Here is a 17,934-nt window from a genome sequence, read left to right as displayed (position 1 = left end):
AAGAAAAGGAGTACTTGTGGCACCTTAGAGACTAACCAATTTATTAGAGCATGAGCTTTCGTGAGCTACAGCTCATGCTCTAATAAATTGGTTAGTCTCTAAGGTGCCACAAGTACTCCTTTTCTTTTTGCGAATACAGACTAACACGGCTGTTACTCTGAAACCTACAGTATGTGGTGTTGATCTCAGCACTTCTGGACACTGTGATTGTTTGACCTGTGCTGGTAGTCATATGAGGCAGATGTCAACTCACTGTAATGTACCCCTACTGCCAGACTCAGAAGCAAATCTCCAGACACATTAGCATTTTTGGTTCTTTGTTTCCAAATTTTTGTGTTGCTTGGTGCCTTCCTGTAATGCTTACATGAGCCAGAGATAGCACAGCCAATCTTGCACTCCCCATCTGCATCAGCATAATCAAATTTTTGATTTAGGGCTCTCTGATCCATAAAGGGGCCTAGCAATGAGGGCAAAAGGGGATTGGCTGAGACTAGTGTTCTTGTCATTCAGAGATCATGATGTCAGGTTCTTTTTCCAGTAGTGTCCTATGGGTGTTCCACTGTAGGTATGTATGACGTTAGCGATATGAACTGTGACCATATAGATTATTGTTGCAACCAGGGTCCTATGGTTGCATCAGGTCTTGTACAGAGGAGGTCAAGTGGGGTGTCTATGGAAAGGTTGTAGTTTGCTGGTTATGATTATGCTGTCTGTATGTGTGTAGCATTTTTGTATTTGAAGTTTTGAATATTGGCTATGTACTTGTATCTCAATGTGTTTGATTCTAAGTAGCCTCAGTGAAGCATTTGGTCAGCTTCTTGAGAAAGGACTATTCTCAGTAAGTGCCCAATCAATAAACACTTAACTGACAATGAACTTTGGGAGAAACCAATCCACATCTGAGCTTTCTTGGGGATGTTCAAACTAACATATAAACAATGGCGTCAGCCTGCAAAAAGCTGAATCATTCATGAACATGTGACTTGCCCAGGTGCCTACAAACTCCATCTTGTTGCTGTGATTTTGCACAGGAGAATAAAGGGGTTTCCTCCCACAAAAGAGAGAATATAAAAGGCCCTGGAAACCCCTCCATTTTGTCTTCAGCTGGCTTAAGAGATGGCCTCTCCACCCCCAAGAGATGGCTGAAAGAAACTGGAACAAAGGACAGTAACTACGGGGGTGGGAGTGATTGCTGGACCCAGACTGGGAAGGAGTCCAGTCTGTGAAAGAAGCTTATTGGAACATCTCTAAGGGTGAGATTTACCTGTACGCAGTTTCTTAATGTATTAGGTTTAGAGTTGTGTGTTTTGTTTAATTTTGCTTGGTAACTTACTTTGTTCTGTCTGTTATTACTTACAACCACTTAAGTCCTACTTTTTATATTTAATAAAAGCACTTTTGCTTATAAATTAACCCAGAGTAAGCTGTGCATATCTCTCTATCAGTGTTATAAAGGGCAGACAATTTATGCGTTTACCCTGTATAAGCTGTATACAGAGTAAAACGGATTCATTTGGGGTTTGGATCCCATTGGGAGCTGGGTGTCTGGGTGCTAGAGACAGGAGCACTTCTTAAGCTGTTTTCAGTTAAGTCTGCAGCTTTGGGGGAATGTGGTTCAGAACTGGGTCTGTGTTTGCAGCGTGTCTGGCTCAACAAGACAGGGTTCTGAAGTCCCAAGCTGGCAGGGAAAACGGGCTCAGAGGTAGTCTCAGTACATCAGGTGACAGTCCCAAGGGGGTCTCTGTGACCCAACCTGTTACAGTGGCATAGTCGGCAGGATCTGTGCACAGCTGATTGCTTTGAGATAGTGGTAGTGATTTTAAGTGAGTTTTGGGTGTGGTGGCTGGAGAACAGACAAAGTGGTTACTGGTTTGTTGTTTTCTGTTTATTTCGGATGAGGGAAACAAGCACAAGAAAGCAGGAAAATGACTACCAGTGAGGCAGCTACAAAACTAGAGCTGGCCAGACTGGAAGCAAAAGAGAAGGCAAAGGACCGTGAGTTTCAAATGAAGCTCAAAGAAGCAGAGGTAGCCAGGGAGGAAGCTGCTTACAAAAGAGCCATGAAAACCCAGAGGCTAACCCTGGAGTTAAGACAGAGAAATACAAGCTCAGATTGAGACTCAGAAGCATGAACTGTCCGTAATGGAGTGGCAGAGACAGAACCCTTCAGCAGCTGGCTCCGCTTCCCCAAAAATCCACAAATGGGAACGGTTATGTCCGCAGTATAATGGAATTCAGTGATATTGCCTAATATTTCATCACCTTTGAGAGACACTGCACTCTCCATGCAATGCTTGAAGGTCAAAAAATGACTTACTTCAGTTGCAAAATTGAGGTGAGAGCACTGGACATATTCAATAAGATGCCTATTGATGATTCTTCAGACTATGGTAAATTTTAAGGAACTGATTTTAAAACCGTTTCAGATTATACCTGAAACCTACAGGGTTAAATTCAGGAGTCTTAAGAGGGGATCTGGATTGAGTAATGTGGTTTATGTAAATGAAATGAGAGAGTTGTTAGACAAGTGGGTGAGGGGAAAAGACATTACAAGCTTTGAAGGAATGTGTGATTTGGTTACTCAGGAACAATTCCTGAGATGGATTAGGGTTAGGGTTAGACTCTGTCTAACCCCCTACCATGGTACACAAAGGACTTGGGAAATGCTGTAGACACTAAACAAGCTAAATTGTGTGAACCGAGCCTGTCCACCATAGATTTCCTGTTAATCTTGTGTCTTTTGCTATTTCATATATGGGTCAAGACAAAGGAGTTAATACTAATGGTAAACCCTTTAAAGATGTGTGACATACCTGATTTGTGGAAAAAACTTTTGTACATGCTAGGGATGGTGACAAAACAGTATCACAAGCATGTTGCTTTTCAGCTTATACCTGTAAACAGACTGGAAGCTTGGCACAGCAGCAAAAGCATAACTGGTCTACACTGCTGTGTAGAAGGAGAAACTGAGGCACACTGCCTCATGGCATTGGTGGCTGAAAGCCAAGGCACCTACACTTTAATAGATATTGCTATCTGCATTCTGTTTGCAATACTGTACCCCAACATGTTTTCAGGCACCCAGAGAGAATATAAAAGGCCCTGGAAAACCCCTCCATTTTGTCTTCAGCTGGCTTAAGAGATGGTGTCTCCACCCCCAAGAGATGCCTGAAAGAAATTGGAACAAAGGACAGTAACTATGGGGGCGTGAGTGATTGGTGGACCCAGACTAGGAAGGAATCCAGTCTGCGAAAGAAGCTTCTTCTTCGACTGCTTGCTCATGTGTATTCCACAGTAGGCATGCATGCGCGCCACGTGCACCGGTGCCGGAAGTTTTTCCCTTAGCAGTACCCGTAGGGGGAGTGCTGCTGCAACCCCTGGAGTAGCGCCTCTATAGTGCGCTATAAGGGGAGCTGAATGCTTCCCCCACCCTCAGTTCCTTCTTGCCGCCAGTGAGGGTGCGTCAGAACTACATGCTCCAGCTTCGCTTCGCTGCAGCTCATCCCAGAACTCGTTCGTTTTGTGTGTGTGTGTGTGTGTTCAACAAGTTTCGGTTCAGTTAGTTAGCGTTCAGGCCGGGGCATGCCCCGTGCCCCAGGGTTTAAATCATGCGATTCTTGCAGGCATTCGATGCCCAGAAGTGACCCGCACACCGACTGTCTCCGCTGCCTGGGTCAATTCCACATTAGTGACCACTGTAAAATCTGCAGATCCTTCAAACCTAGAAGCAAAAACAAAAGAGTCATTAGACTTCGGGCCCTTCTCATGGAGTCGGCACTGGACCCAACGCCGGTGCGCCGAGCGGATTCGACACCGGGCACCTCGTCTTTGGTGCGCAGTGATCCCCTGGCACCTTCAGGTGGCCGGCACCTCTCCACGTCTAAGAAACAGAGAAAGGCCCCATCTTCTCAGCGGTGTCGAGAGAAAGCAAGGGGTGAGGCTAGACCTGAGTGAGGTAGCCCCAGTTCCCCCCTGGGCTCCAGAGCTCCGACTCATGTCGAGCGGAACAGCCCGGTTGTGTCAACTCAGGCCCCTCCAGATGTCGGGATGCCTTCGCCGCCGGAGGAGCTACAGACTGCTCAAGACATTATGACTCTGCAGGTACCCGGGGCATCAAGTTGCAGTGGGGGAGGTTTAGATTGGATATTAGGAAAAACTTTTTCACTAAGAGGGTGGTGAAACACTGGAATGCGTTACCTAGGGAGGTGGTAGAATCTCCTTCCTTAGAGGTTTTTAAGGTCAGGCTTGACAAAGCCCTGGCTGGGATGATTTAACTGGGAATTGGTCCTGCTTTGAGCAGGGGGTTGGACTAGATGACCTTCTGGGGTCCCTTCCAACCCTGATATTCTATGATTCTATGATCATCGGCACCCGGGCCCCGCTCAGGAGGCAAGCCGCCGCTGGCTCCAGGCAGTCGACCCTGACCCGACGCAGATCCCGGTCAGGGGACCGCTCTCAGGCCTGCTTGCCGCTCAGCGTCCTGTCAGGGCACAGTCTCCAGCCTCTGCTTTCGTCACCCACTAGGCTGTCTGGTTGGGTGCCATCGGATAGGAGTTCCAGGCACCGCTCCACGCCGAGCAGAGAGTATCGACGGGACAGGCACAGGCGCCGTGTGCGCTCCCCTTCTCATCAGAGCTACCATAGCCACTCCTGACGCGGGCACCATGGCCATTCACGCTCCAGCTCTCTCTCCTTCCTTTCCCCTACTGTCAAAAGTCCTGCTGAAAATAAAAAGAGATGGAGTGATCAATATGATGTGCTCCCACTTGGCCGAGACAGACCTGGCACCCTTACCTGGCACAGCTTGGGCTGTGCCTGCCGATTCCTCTCCCAGCCACTCCATACCGCCTCTCGCAAAACAGAGGCTGTACCCTACATCCCAACCTGGGGATTCTCTGGCTCAAGGCATGGCTCCTACTTGGTTCCAACACCTAGAAAGCTCCTATTCAAAGGAAGTGCAAGATGTATTACACAATAGAAAGTCCTCAATATGACGTACTTACCTGCAAAAGTGGTCTAGGTTTTGGATTTGGTGTACTTCCCAACAAATTTCCCTGACATTCGCAACTCTTCCACATATCTTAGACTATGCATTAACCCTAAAAAGATCAGGGCTCTCTGAGTCCACCCAGTAGCTATAGCAGCCTTCCACCAACCAGTAGAGGGATATTCGCTGCTGTTGCATCTAATTACTTCCTCAATTTCTTACTCCCATGTGGGTCCTAAACCTGGTATTGAAAAGACTGACTAGGCTTCCCTTCATACCCAGGACCACCTGTTTGCTTGCGTACCTCTCAGTGAAAACAGTCTTCCTGATAGTGATTACCTTGGCTAGGAGAAATAGCAGCTGTGATGGCAGATCCATCTTACACTGTATTGTTTTGGGAGAAGGTTACACTCAGACCGCACCTGAAATTCATTGCCGTGGTAACCTCCCCATTTCACGTGAATCTGTTGATTCATCTTCCAACCTTTTACCCCAAGCCTCACCAGAACAACAGGGAGACTATACAACACACTCAAGAGCCCTAGCCTTCTACCTGGACAGGACGAAGATTTTCAGGAAGCCCCCCTAGATTTTTTTTTTCTCCATTGACTCAGCAATATCAGCCCAAAGACTTTCCAAGTGGATCTCGAACTGCAGCAGACAATGATATCAAGTTCACAGTATAACCCCTCTAGATGGTACTAGTACACACTTCACAAGGTCAATCTTCATCTCTTTTTCTTCAAGAATGTCCCTATCTCAGATCTGTAGAGCAGCAACATGAGCGTCAGTCCACGCTTTCAGAGAACATTATGCAATCGCTGGGGACTCCGCCGCCAATGTCATCTTCGACTCCACAGTACTGTCATCTGTAACTGATCTTGCTCTGAAGTCTCAGCCCTCCCGTCGGGATACTGCTTGGGAGTCACCTACCGTAGAGTACCCATAGGGACACTAGTAGAAGAAGAAATAGTAGTTACTCACCTTGTGCAGTAACAGTGGTTCTTTGACATGTGTCCCCTTATGGGTGCTCCACAACCCACCCTACTCCCCTTTACTTGGAGTTCTTGTCAATGACTCTGCCATAGAGAAGGAACTGAGAGGGTTAGCCCCTAAACACTGACTAGCCTCGTGGTAGGTCACAAGGGAGATCAGCGTATGTGCGGGCCTAATAGACACTTCTACTGAAGTTCTCCAATCTGCAGCACATGGACGCAAGCACACCTACAATGGAATACTCATCGGGACGCACATCTGCACATTGCACATGGTGAGTAACTGTCTTTTGACCTATGACTCAGCTTGAATCTCTGGTGTAGGAAGAATATCCAGGCTAGTCTAATACGAATTTAGCACTGGCATTATTTGGTTTTAGAGCATTGCTATAGGAAATTGCAACTCTGGTTGTTAAAGGCATACATAATTCAACCTATCCCCAGTGCCTGAGAACATTGATCATTGCTTGGAGATATGACATCTATTTACCGCTGGTCGTATGTGGAAACGTTTCAGCATGCCATCTGTTAATTTACATCCCCTCCACTAGATAGAAATATCTGTAATGATCTCAATCTCTTTCTGGACTATCTAGAGCGGGAGACCTGAGGAGATGTAGAAGCAGACAGGGAGTTATGTTAGGAGTTCTGTGCTCTGCCATGGTTGTCATTTTATGCCTTGCATTTCTTTTGCTGCCCAGGTTTAAAAATAGCCTTATGATGCATATTCTAAAACTTGGTGTTTTTTCTTTAAATAAGTTTTTTTTGTGTGGTGTTTTTTTTGGGGGGTGGGGGGGGTTGGACTCTTGTGCATCTAATATGGGCAAAGGTAATAGTTTAATGGAAATGAGCCATTCAGTTAATAAAGCAAGCTCTTTAAGTGCTATTTTTAATTAAAACTTTATTCACTGGGAATGGCTGAGGGCTGATAAAACAATGGCTTAGTCCCAGATGATTTTGTTACAGTGAAATGTTCTCCCTTTAAAAGTCCCACTTCAGCAATATTGTGGAAGCTGGCTGGAGTGAGTACCTTTCCATTTATTATGCTTAATAAATCAAGTAATTTAAACAGTATATTCCTTTTGATTCTGTTTTTTCTTTCCCTTCTCCACCTGAGTCTCTTCTGAATCTGGTAGATGAAAAGGCTCTTTCCTGTCTCTCAGTGGTTTGGAGAGAAGTTAACTTATGTAAATGTTCCATCCTAATTGAAACTGAAAACTGTCTCATGACAAACTGTTGAACGAGCAGTGTTCATCTCCTATCTGCCAGAGAGGCAAGTTCCCTTCAATGCACACAAGTACCAAGGAAAAGACTGGAGCAAAAACATGTCTTATTTTTTTTCTTCTGGTACTTGACCCCTCAAATCTTGCCCTAGCAATTCACTGTAACAAGGTGGAGCTAAGAAGGTGCCAGATCACAATTAAGGACCTGAAAACAAAAGGGAGGAAAGGATGGGAAATGAAGTGTTCAAACTAAGGCAAAAATACTTCAAAGAACAATTGGAACAGAACAGAGACAAAAGGTCAGTGTAACTAAAATGAATTATGTTGTATTAGAAACATTTATAAAAGAACTGTCTCTGGTCTTAATATTTCCACCAAGAAGTCTTGACTGTTTAAATCTTTCCAAAAGGCGATTAAACTAACATTTGTTAACAATTCAGGCCCAACACGTGAATCTACCTAAATATTATCTGTGGGGAGGATTGCACTGTAAGTTCTACATACAGTACAAATGTAGTAAACCTCTTCTAAAGCCACTCTTTAGCTGGGTCCTACACAGAAGCTGACTGCATCAGAAAGGGGAAGGGGACTGTATAGAACAGTGAGGTCAGGGCTTGTGGCTGGATAAAGGTACTGACGCACCCTTACTTCACTTCCTGCAGTACATCTACTGAAGAGAACCCTGCAGAAATGTGAGAAGAATGGCTGGATGGAGCAGATCTCTGGGAAGGGTTTCAGTGGCACCTTCCAGCTCTGCTTCCCTTATTACCCCAGGTAAAGAGCCCTCCGTTGACAGGTGGTCATGCACAGCATTTCATAAACCATTAGTCCAGCCATGTTTAACGTGTTGATGTTCACAGGACCAATATTTTTGCCTTGGAAGATTTTTTTTTTTTTTTTAATAGGGTTTAACAACCGTGATTATGGCCAACATTGTATAACCCGTATCATTCTAGGTTCTGATGATAACAAATCTGATTAAACATTACGATGGCTTTACCAACCAAGAAACTCTTCAGGAAAATAACTTCCAACTTATCTGTATGTGTGTCTATATATGTTCCATTCTATGCATCCGATGAAGTGGGCTGTAGCCCATGAAAGCTTATGCTTTAATAAATTTGTTAGTCTCTAAGGTGCCACAAGTACTCCTGTTCTTTTATTAATCTTCAAGTCCATCATGGCTTCAGCACAGCTGCCTGGGATCATAGAAGATTAGAATCCTAGAATATCAGGGTTGGAAGGGACCTCAGGAGGTCATCTAGTCCAACCCCCTGCTCAAAGCAGAACTAATCTCCAACTAAATCATCCCATCAAGGGCTTTGTCAAGCCTGACCTTAAAAACCTCTAAGGAAGGAGATTCCACCACTTCCCTAGGTAACCCTTTCCAGTGCATCACTCCTAGTGAAAATGTTTTTCCTAATATCCAACCTAAACCTCCCCCACTGCAACTTGAGACCATTACTCCTTGTTCTGTCATCTGGTACGACTGAGAACAGTCTAGCTCCATCCTCTTTGGAACCCCCTTTCAGGTAGTTGAAAGCAGCTATCGAATCATAGAATATCAGGGTTGGCTTGGACCTCAGGAGGTCATCTAGTCCAACCCCCTGCTTAAAGCAGGACCAATCCCCAATTTTTGCCCCAGATCCCTAAATGGCCCCCTCAAGGATTGAACTCACAACCGTGGGTTTAACAGGCCAATGCTCAAACCACTGAGCTATCCCTCCCGCAAGCGTTGCTCTGCACTGCTCCTGGGAGACTGCTTAAGAAAACCCCTCTAATTACCAACCTGCCCTGGCTCGTGTAGCTTAGCAGAACTGATACGATCTCCCCTCATTCTTCTCTTCTGCAGACTAAACAATCCCAGTTTCCTCAGTCTTTCCTCATAAGTCATGTGCTCCAGCCCCCTAATCATTTTTGTAGCCCTCTGCTGGACTCTAGAACTTTTTCACATCCTTCTTGTAGTGTGGGGCCCAAAACTGGACACAGTACTCCAGATGAGGCTTCACCAATGCCAAATAGAGGGGAATACTCACTTCCCTCAATCTGCCGGCAGTGCTCCTACTAATGCAGCCTGATATGCCATTAGCCTTCTTGGCAACAAGGGCACACTGTTGACTTATATCCAGCTTCTCGTCCACTGAAGTTCCCAGGTCCTTTTCTGCAGAACTGCCACTTAGCCAGTCAGTTCCCAGCCTGTAGCAGTGCATGGGATTCTTCCTTCTGAAGTGCAGAAGTCTGCACTTGTCCGTGTTGAACCTCATCAGCATATCTACCTCTCCCCCCAGCTTAGTGTCATCCGCGAACTTGCTGAGTGTGCAATCCATCCCATCATCCAGATCATTAATGAAGATGTTGAACAAAACCAGCCCCAGGAACAACCCCTGGGGCACTTCACTTGATACTGGCTGCCAGCTAGACATCCAGCTGTTGATCATTACCTGTTGAGCCCAACGATCTAGCCAGCTTTCTATCCACCTTATAGTCCATTCATCCAATCCATACTACTTTAACTTGCTGGCAAGAAGACTGTATCAAAAGCTTTGCTAAAGTCAAGGTAAATCATGTCCACCGCTTTCTCCGTATTCATAGTGCAAATTATCTCCTCATAGAAGACAATCAGGTTGGTCAGGAATGACTTGCCCTTGGCGAATCCATGTTGACTGTTCCTGATCACCTTCCTCTCCTCCAAGTGCTTCAAAATGAATTCCTTTAGGACCTGCTCCATGATCAGTGAGAACCTGGACTTAAACTGCCATCCCCCTGCTATGTCTGCAATGGGAGGGAGCAATGTGTAAGAGAGCTTGAGGCAGGACTGCTTAGGGGAGAGATGGGGCTGTGGCATGTCCATTAATTTGCAGCCAGCTTGACTTCATCCACCTTGGCCCTTCCGTAGCAGCACTTCATTGATTTCTACATATTTAGCCGCATGCATGGAAATCAGCATCATGTGTAAGTCCACAGTGTGTGGAAGCTCAAACTAGCTAGGTTTTACTTTAACAAAATGGGCAACTAGTCCTGGCAATGCAGGGTCAATCAGTGGCTCCCTTTCAGCCATCTGACACTGAACTTTGTATTCTTTGACATGAGTTAACAAGATTACTTTTGTAGCCCAGGTGTGCTGTTCCCAGAGAAGCAGCAGCAGGAGGAGGATTCTGAGGAATCTGAAGAGGAGGAAGAGGAGGCAGAAGAGGAGTCTGAGGAGGAAGAAGAGTCAGAGGAGGAAGAACCACCTCCAAAGAAAAGGTATAGAGCTGAAAATTAATGGGCTTGTAAGCCTGCGTGGCCGTCCCTACTGGTCCATCTTTGAGGGAGGCCATGCCTCCTCACTGTCACATACCTGTAAAGTTGATCTCAAAAACAGGGAATTAGCTTGCATCTAGTATTCAGGCCCTCAGGCTGGGCAGAGCGATAAGGCTGAGCCCTGGACCCTCAGTCAGGGCAGGGCAGCAAAGCAGTCTAGGGCTCAGTGCACGGTAGACCAACACAGGCCTCTTGGCCTACGGTGGGGAGGCTTCCACCCCAGGGGTAGGGTGGCATGGGATGTGGGCCCAACTGACTCCACCACATCCCGGCCTAGGGCCCTAACAGTGGCAGAGTGGTCCGCCCGCAACACGCTGACCTAGGATCAGGCCAGCACTTAACCAGATGGTCGTCTAGTTCCCCTGGGCTACTTCCTACATCCCTGGGGTTTGGTATCTCTGTAATGTGGGGATCCTTTGTCTCCTTGGGGAGCTCTGGCCAGTCATCAGGTGGCAGCCCCAGCAGCTCCTTGGTGTCTCGGTTGGCCGGTGGCCCTGGGAACTCTGGCCAGTTCTCAGGCGGCAGCCCCCACAGCTACTCAGCATCTTGGTCAGCTAGCAGCCCAGGGAGATCTGGCCAGTCCTCAGCACGGTGGGGTTCCTCTAAAGGTTCCAGCAGCAGGCGGGATGCATCTGTCTCCCTTGGCGTCTCCAGCCCAACTGAGCTGCAGGGCCTGCCTTTTGTACTTCCTCTTCCTGTCCTGCCTGGGGCAGGCTTGGCCTTCCTGGTTCTGCACACCAGCGGGCATGTTGTGGTCCTCCCTGTCCTTCCCTCTGAGGGAAGCCACACCTCCTCATTACAGGGCTCCTCCGGTATGACATACTAAAAAGTATGACTGACTTGCAGTTACAGACTTCATGGGAATCATGGCTCTTCAGCAGCAGGCTCCAGCAAAACGTCATAGTGCAGGGGCGACTCAAACATTGGATCGGCCATGAAAGAACTGAGGTCATGATTAACCAGAGTTTGGGGCAATTGATTGGAACTTTATCATGGCTGTGGTAAAGTTCTTTAGGACTAGGGCTACTTGCTGAGAATTGGTTAGTCACCATTAGTACTAAATATATGCTACAGAAGACTCTAGTGAGGCTGTGGGTTGGTGTGCCAACATTTCACCTTTGGAGGCTAGAGGTCAAATTCTATAGTGTTCAATCTCTGGCAGTGGATAATTATCCACAGATAGTCATTACTGCTGCAGAGAGGCCCAGGACTGGAATAGCAGTGGATGATGCAGGTATTTGCAAGGTGGTGTATAGTTTTTTTTGTGGTTGGAGGCTATGGGCACTGTCGGGATTAGGACTCTATCATGGTAGGTGCTGTACACACGTGGTCAGTGTGCACCTTGCCAGACTCTAGTGATAGTCTTTTACTCAATTTCATAAAAGCTGAGATGGGCCTGTTCTTATTCTTTGTGCCATATTTAGTGTCCATTTCCTTTTTCCATTTAGCTTCTCCATGTTTCTTCTGTGCTTTAGGAAAGGTTGTGGTCTCACTTTAAAAGCTGGGGACGTTTTAATGATATCTGATAAATACAGGATAAGTTTACTTTTCTCTCTTTTGGCTGGTGTATTTACTGTTCTAAAGCCAAATGAAACTGTTCTTACTTCAAATGTACATTTACGCTGAGTGGCTATATTAGTAACAAACCCAACACAAAGGAAAGCTCTAAGATGCTTGGGTTGTGTGACTCAGACTCCTGAATGACAGGCACTATTCACAGGGTTATATGCTAACAAAGGAGATACAAAGTTAGATCATCATGGGGACTGTTAAGAGCTTTACATTGTGATCTTGCTTAAAAGATTTTCTTGCTCTTGGGAGTCTGGCTACTCAAATTGAGGTGGATCATTGCAAGCTGGGTCCTCCATGTTAAAGATGAAGGAGGCTGAAATCTGCTCCATTTTATATCCATTAACCCGTGGTCTCTAGGCAAGTTTTGGTGCCTTAGTACTAAATTCTCTTGTCCTTTCTTCCTGACAGGATGCAGATGCGATCTCCCCCAAAATCCCGGAGCAGGGCCCCCCCAGTGAAACGAAGAGAATCCAAACCCAAGCCAAGAAAGGCCCCTGCAGCCCGCCGGGGGAAAGCAAAGCCCGCACCCAAGGTCAAAACCCCTGCCAAAAAAGCCAGACCAGCAGCCCCATCAATCAAGAGGCCCTCTGGTAGCAGCTCTTCCAAGAAACCAGCAGCGAGCGGGAGGAGAGAAGCGAAATCCCCTACCAAGGGCAAATCCACCATGAGGAAGTCTCTCCGGGCAAAAAAGTAAACTTTTCCAATGTGTCAGGGAATCCCATGGTCAAATCCACAATCTTGTTTTATAACGTCAACGTGCATTTGTATTTTAGTTCTAATGCTTAAACACTTCTTAATTTTTTTTTTTTTTTTTCTTGAATGATGGGGAAAAGCTGAAAACTAAGTCAAACCAACCCGAGTTAGATCTAGATGCCCTGTGCCTGCCCTCCTCCTGGAACAAGTCGTCTTTAGTTTTTGCAATAATTTTAGGGCTTTTCTAGAGTGTGTAATCTGTACATTTTATGGTGTTTGTTTTGGGTTTTTGCTTTCAGAACTTGTTCAAAAAAGAGTTTTATATCTTTACACAGGAGGAACAGGATCAGTGGGGAAATGTAACTCTGAAGTGAAAAGACCAAAACTGCAGGAGTTTTCTCCTTAGATTTCCTGCATGGTAACTAACACAAAGGGTTCCTAATGCTTCTGTGGAGAAGCAAAATATATACAATGCTCGCACTGAATTCTGAAGGTGCTTCTCTCTGCATGGCCATTGTAGTGATTTGCTAAGGAGATGTTTTGTTTGGCCTCTTCAGACCAACAGGTTCCCCTTGAAAATGAGTCTGATCTCAGAGTGAATGCAAAACATTCTGACCCATCTGATGTCAAAGGGGTCCCAGAATGGGCAATCTCCTGAGTTTCAGTTAGCCAGGTTGTCGTGATTTGAGTAAGCGATTCCACACATCCTCCATCTGTTACCTAATACCAAAATATATACAAGTCATCTTTAATCCAACTTTGAAATCTTTTTTAAAAGATGAAGAACCTGAGTTTTCACTTCTTGTTTGCGCTTTTTAAAAAAAAAAAAAAGTGAGAGTTCTTTAACTCCTAGTGTAGAGTTGTTGATAAGTGATGAACATGCAGTTTGCTAAAATAAAATGAAACTAGATTCCAGCCCTGTTTTGTGTGCTGCTTCCTCTCCGAAGTTTTCTCAGATTCTTTAGGTGAGATCTAGAAGGAGAGTGGGATTACCATAGAGATCAATGTAGAGGCCCATTTTATTTAACATTTTGTTAAAGGGATACCATCAGCTCGAAATCTGGTCCTTGTTAATGAGTTTTGGATATCCTCCCCGCCCCCGCTTCCCAACTCCCCTACCAAACTCTGTAATTTTACACTCACTCTTTAAAACTCTTCTCCCCCTCCTTCTCTGTGAAGACCATTGTGAACTGGGGAAATTGGTATAGTCAGTTTCCCCTGTATAGTCAGTATTGAGTGAAATGAACTCCCGCAGGAACTAAGGACCATCACAAAACCTCATCACCTTCCACTCCAAATGCATGGTGCATTTTCTTCCATCCGCCTTCTCTAACATAAACTCAGAACATACACAGCCATGTACATTTGAAAAACCAAAACTCTTGCCAAAACACTGCACGTGCAATCCTCTCCTAGAATGAGGATGAGAATATGGATGAACCTCATGTGACACATAATGATAGATAGGAAAGTGCTTGAGTGTATGATGGTGTTGTGTGGTATAAAACCTGAGAACAATACAAAATAAACTGAAAAAAGTGGTATTTTCCTCCATTCCTTTACAAGTAACCAAAGATAACTAAAAGCAACAAGAGTGGATTTAAAAAATAGACAAAAGTGACTTACATTGTTGGCGCCCCTTTAATTGTCCGAAAGAGGCTGTAAACAGCAGCTAATGAAATTCAGATGATACTAGACTGGGAGAAGTTGAAAGTATCTGTGAAAACCAAAACAGTCTACAGGTGCATAGAACAATTTAAATCATGGTTAGTAAATTACGAAGTGAGGAGGGAAAGTAGAAACTACTGTATCTGGGGACAAACCCCAAAAGGCAGAAACTCAGTGGGAGGGAGAAACTAGAGAAGCTTAATGCTAAGAGAACAGCCTTTTAGAGGTGTGTGCATTCCTTGAAAGGAGCTTGAGAGAGGTGAAGGAACTCTTCTTTTCAAGCAGATATTCACACCTGTGTTATTGCTTGAAGTAGTTACTCAGACTCTGTGCCTGCATTACGCTCTTGATGTGGGGGAGCCTACCCACTGTCAGTACTGCTTCTGCAGGAAAGGGGGACAAAAGGAAAGTACTGTCAATCCCACTGCCTCTTCCCAACCAGTTGCTGGGCTGCAGTCTCCCTTGGCTTTCTCTGTGGGATGGTACAACTTGACCACTAGCAAAGTTTTGATATCCTTGCTCTCGCCCATATATGTTGCAGACACTGAACTGTGCCATCACTAAGCAAATCTAGTAGAAGTCTGCTGATAATGGAGATCACCTCTGTTTACACACTGATTATTTGTAATGATCCTTGCCAGGAAAGGAAAGACGCAAAATGGCATGTGTCTGATGTATTTCATTTCAAATTTTACCTACTGCCGACTTAACCTTTTGAGCTGTGTCTCAAGGAGATGGCAAAGTGATGTTAATGACACTCAATTAGAACATAATATGGGATACCTGTAAAATAGCACAGTGCAGTTGGCCTTTACTTTCCATCACCGCATCAGTATAAAAAATGAAAACTCTCTAAAACTCAGATCATGTTCGTGTAGGTTTTAATGGGACAGGAATGTTATTCCATCTGTGGGGCTGCAGACAAAAAATCTTGCTGCTCCGAGGAATAACTTCCTCACAATAACTTCCCCACATTAACAGCCCTGCAGGTAACTAATATAAGATCCATATACACCAACATAGCTGAATAGAGAGAGAGAGGGTGAAGAATGCAGCCTGCCACAGGTAGGTGTGTCAAAGGTTGCTGCTGCTCAGAGAATAGTGTTGGGCATGCTAGCCTTAAAAACAGCCTGAGTCAAACTAAGGCCATTTCAGTCTATAGTGTTCAGAAGTATGTGTAATATGCTGGTGCCAGGGATTTGAACTCTTACAACAATGCTATAGAATATTTTGCTGTGGGGCTCCTGCAGTCTCTCCTATTGAAGTAGTGCCACTTTAATTAAACAATAGAATATCTGGCTATTAATTGGGCTAGAGAAAGCATTAAGATGACTCGCTACCCTAGTGGTTAAGGCACTCAGATGGGAGGTGGCAAATCCCTGTTCAGATCCCTTCTCCCAGTCTCGTGGGGGAGGACTTGAATGGAGGGTCTCCCACATTCTGGGGTGAGTACCCTGGCCACTAGGCTAAAGACTGTAAGGGAGCTTCTCTGCCCTTGGCAGTTTAGTGTGAATTCACCTGAGGACCTGATCTTGTAGGTGTGCTCAGAGGCTGCCTTCCAGATCTGTCTCCTTGGGCAGCCGGATGCCTGTCTCTCCCAGTTTGTGAATCACTCTGGGGCTTAGCTGGACACCTAGCTCTTTCTACCTCGAGGGAGGTAGCCCTGAGGAAAAAACAGGTGCTAAGTGAGTTTAGGGACCTACAGGATTTGGCACCAGTAGAGTGGGTATTTTGTGGATTGCAACAGTCCCTAAAAAGGGGACTTAGGTGCTTATATACCTTCATGGATCCCACCTTCCAAACTCCTGGGAAAAGCATGGAGCAAGCCTTACACTCAGCCACAAGTTCATTCGCTCCTCTGACAATTTGCCAAAAACAGAAAATGGGACTTAGCTAAAATTTTCCATCCATGGAAGGTTAAAATATGCATATTCTACTGCACTGTAGTAGAAAACAGAATTTGAGTCACTGATATTGAATACATCCTCTAAATAACTGACTCCAAAGCTGCTATTTTGTTGGTATTTGCATAGGCTCTTCACTTGGCTAGGCAGTCTTTCCAGAACACATCAGTGCTAGCTTTTGCTGATAGATGCTAAAGTGAAAAGTTCAGGTTTGTTTTGTGAGAGCATATGGGCATTTGTGATTTCCATTTCTGGTATGTTGTTTTTATCTTGGGTGAGATGCACTGTGTTTTATGTGCTATGGAACTTTTGGGGTTGTTTGTAAGGTTACAGTCTTCTGTCTCAAAACTCACACAGAAATGACATGAAAATCCTAGGAGTCTATCTTCCCAGATGCCTTTCCCGTAGCAGCTTTCCTGAACATTAACTTCCAGCTTCCACTAGCTGCAGATCCAGAAGCACAGTGATAAGTTCTTCTTCAAGTGCTTGTTCACATCCATACCACATTAGGTGTGCGCACGTTGTGTGCACGAGCGTCGGAAACTTTTTCCCTTAGCGGCTCGCTTCGGGCTGGCGGGGTCCCGTGTGGCGCCACTGCACTGTGCATATATACCTCTGCCGCCCGACCCCTCCAGTTCCTCCTTACCATCCGTGGCGGTGTTGGAACAACCTCTCTTTCTTGGATGTGAGCAGTCCCTTAGCCTTTCTCATAGATAGCTGTTATCAGTTAGCATACTTCCTCATCCCCAAGGCTAAAGGGGGACTTCGTCCCATTTTAGACCTGCGCGGGCTCAACAAGTTCCTGGTCAAGGACCAGTTCCGCATGATCTCTCTGGACACCATCATCCCTTCCCTAGATCCGGGAGGCTGGTACACTGCCCTCAACATGAAGGAAGCGTTTGTTTATATCACCATCCACCCAGCACATTGGCTGTTCCTGCACTTCACCGTAGGCCAAGATCATTTGCGGTTCTCCTGTTCAGTCTAGCCGCGGCCCCACAAAATGCATGGTGGTGGTGGCGGCCTTCTTACGGAGGCAGAGGGTCCTGGTTTACCCGTACCTCAACGACTGGCTCCTGGCTGGTCGATCCGAAGCAGAAGTGCGGGGCCACATGGAGGTGGCCCTGAGATTGTTCCGCGAGCTGGGGCTCCTGGTCAACGTCCCCAAGTCCACTCTCATGCCCACACAGAAAGTGGAATTCATAGGGGCGGTCCTGGACGCGGTGCAGGCCAGGGCAAGCCTTCCAGTATCCTGATTCCGGGCTATCCAGCAAGCGGTGGTCTCCCTGCGCCAGTTTCCAACTACAATGGCCAGATGCTGCCTGCAATTGCTGGGCCACATGGCAGCATGCACACACGTGGTCAGGCATGCCAGACTGAGACTCAGGACTCTGCAGGCATGGCTCGCTCGGGTGTACCACACAGGCAAGGACCCCCTTGACTTGGTAGTGACAGCCCCAAGGGACGTGCTGGACTCCCTGCTGTGGTGGCAGTCCCAGCCTGTGGTTTGCGAAGGCATCCCCTTTGCCGCCGCACAACCAGACCTGATGCTGGTGACAGACGTGTCAGACCACGGATGCGGGGCTCAC

The 17,934-nt window shown here is 46.1% G+C and overlaps 1 protein-coding gene across 17 annotated transcripts in view; it reads left to right on the top strand.

Annotated features, from left to right (window-relative positions):
• HP1BP3 (heterochromatin protein 1 binding protein 3) overlaps positions 1–14,314 on the top strand; it is an 82,475-nt gene extending 68,161 nt beyond the window's left edge. For 14 of the 17 annotated variants that reach the window (XM_073316987.2, XM_073316975.2, XM_073316978.2 and 11 more), the window contains 3 exons: positions 7,868–7,979; positions 10,317–10,451; positions 12,489–14,314. In XM_073316987.2, the coding sequence (XP_073173088.1) occupies positions 7,868–7,979; positions 10,317–10,451; positions 12,489–12,774 (533 nt within the window). In that variant the 3' untranslated portion in view covers positions 12,775–14,314. Of the gene's footprint in view, positions 1–1,031; positions 1,254–7,867; positions 7,980–10,316; positions 10,452–12,488 lie in introns of those variants that run through there. The other 3 variants (XR_012155590.2, XM_073316988.2, XM_073316989.2) reach the window with 3 other exon arrangements.
• Positions 14,315–17,934: the final 3,620 nt, after the last annotated feature.

The sequence above is a fragment of the Lepidochelys kempii genome, chromosome 18 (genome assembly GCF_965140285.1).
Source record: "Lepidochelys kempii isolate rLepKem1 chromosome 18, rLepKem1.hap1, whole genome shotgun sequence".
Lineage (NCBI taxonomy): Eukaryota > Metazoa > Chordata > Testudines > Cheloniidae > Lepidochelys > Lepidochelys kempii.
This window is presented reverse-complemented; position numbering and strand designations above follow the sequence as displayed.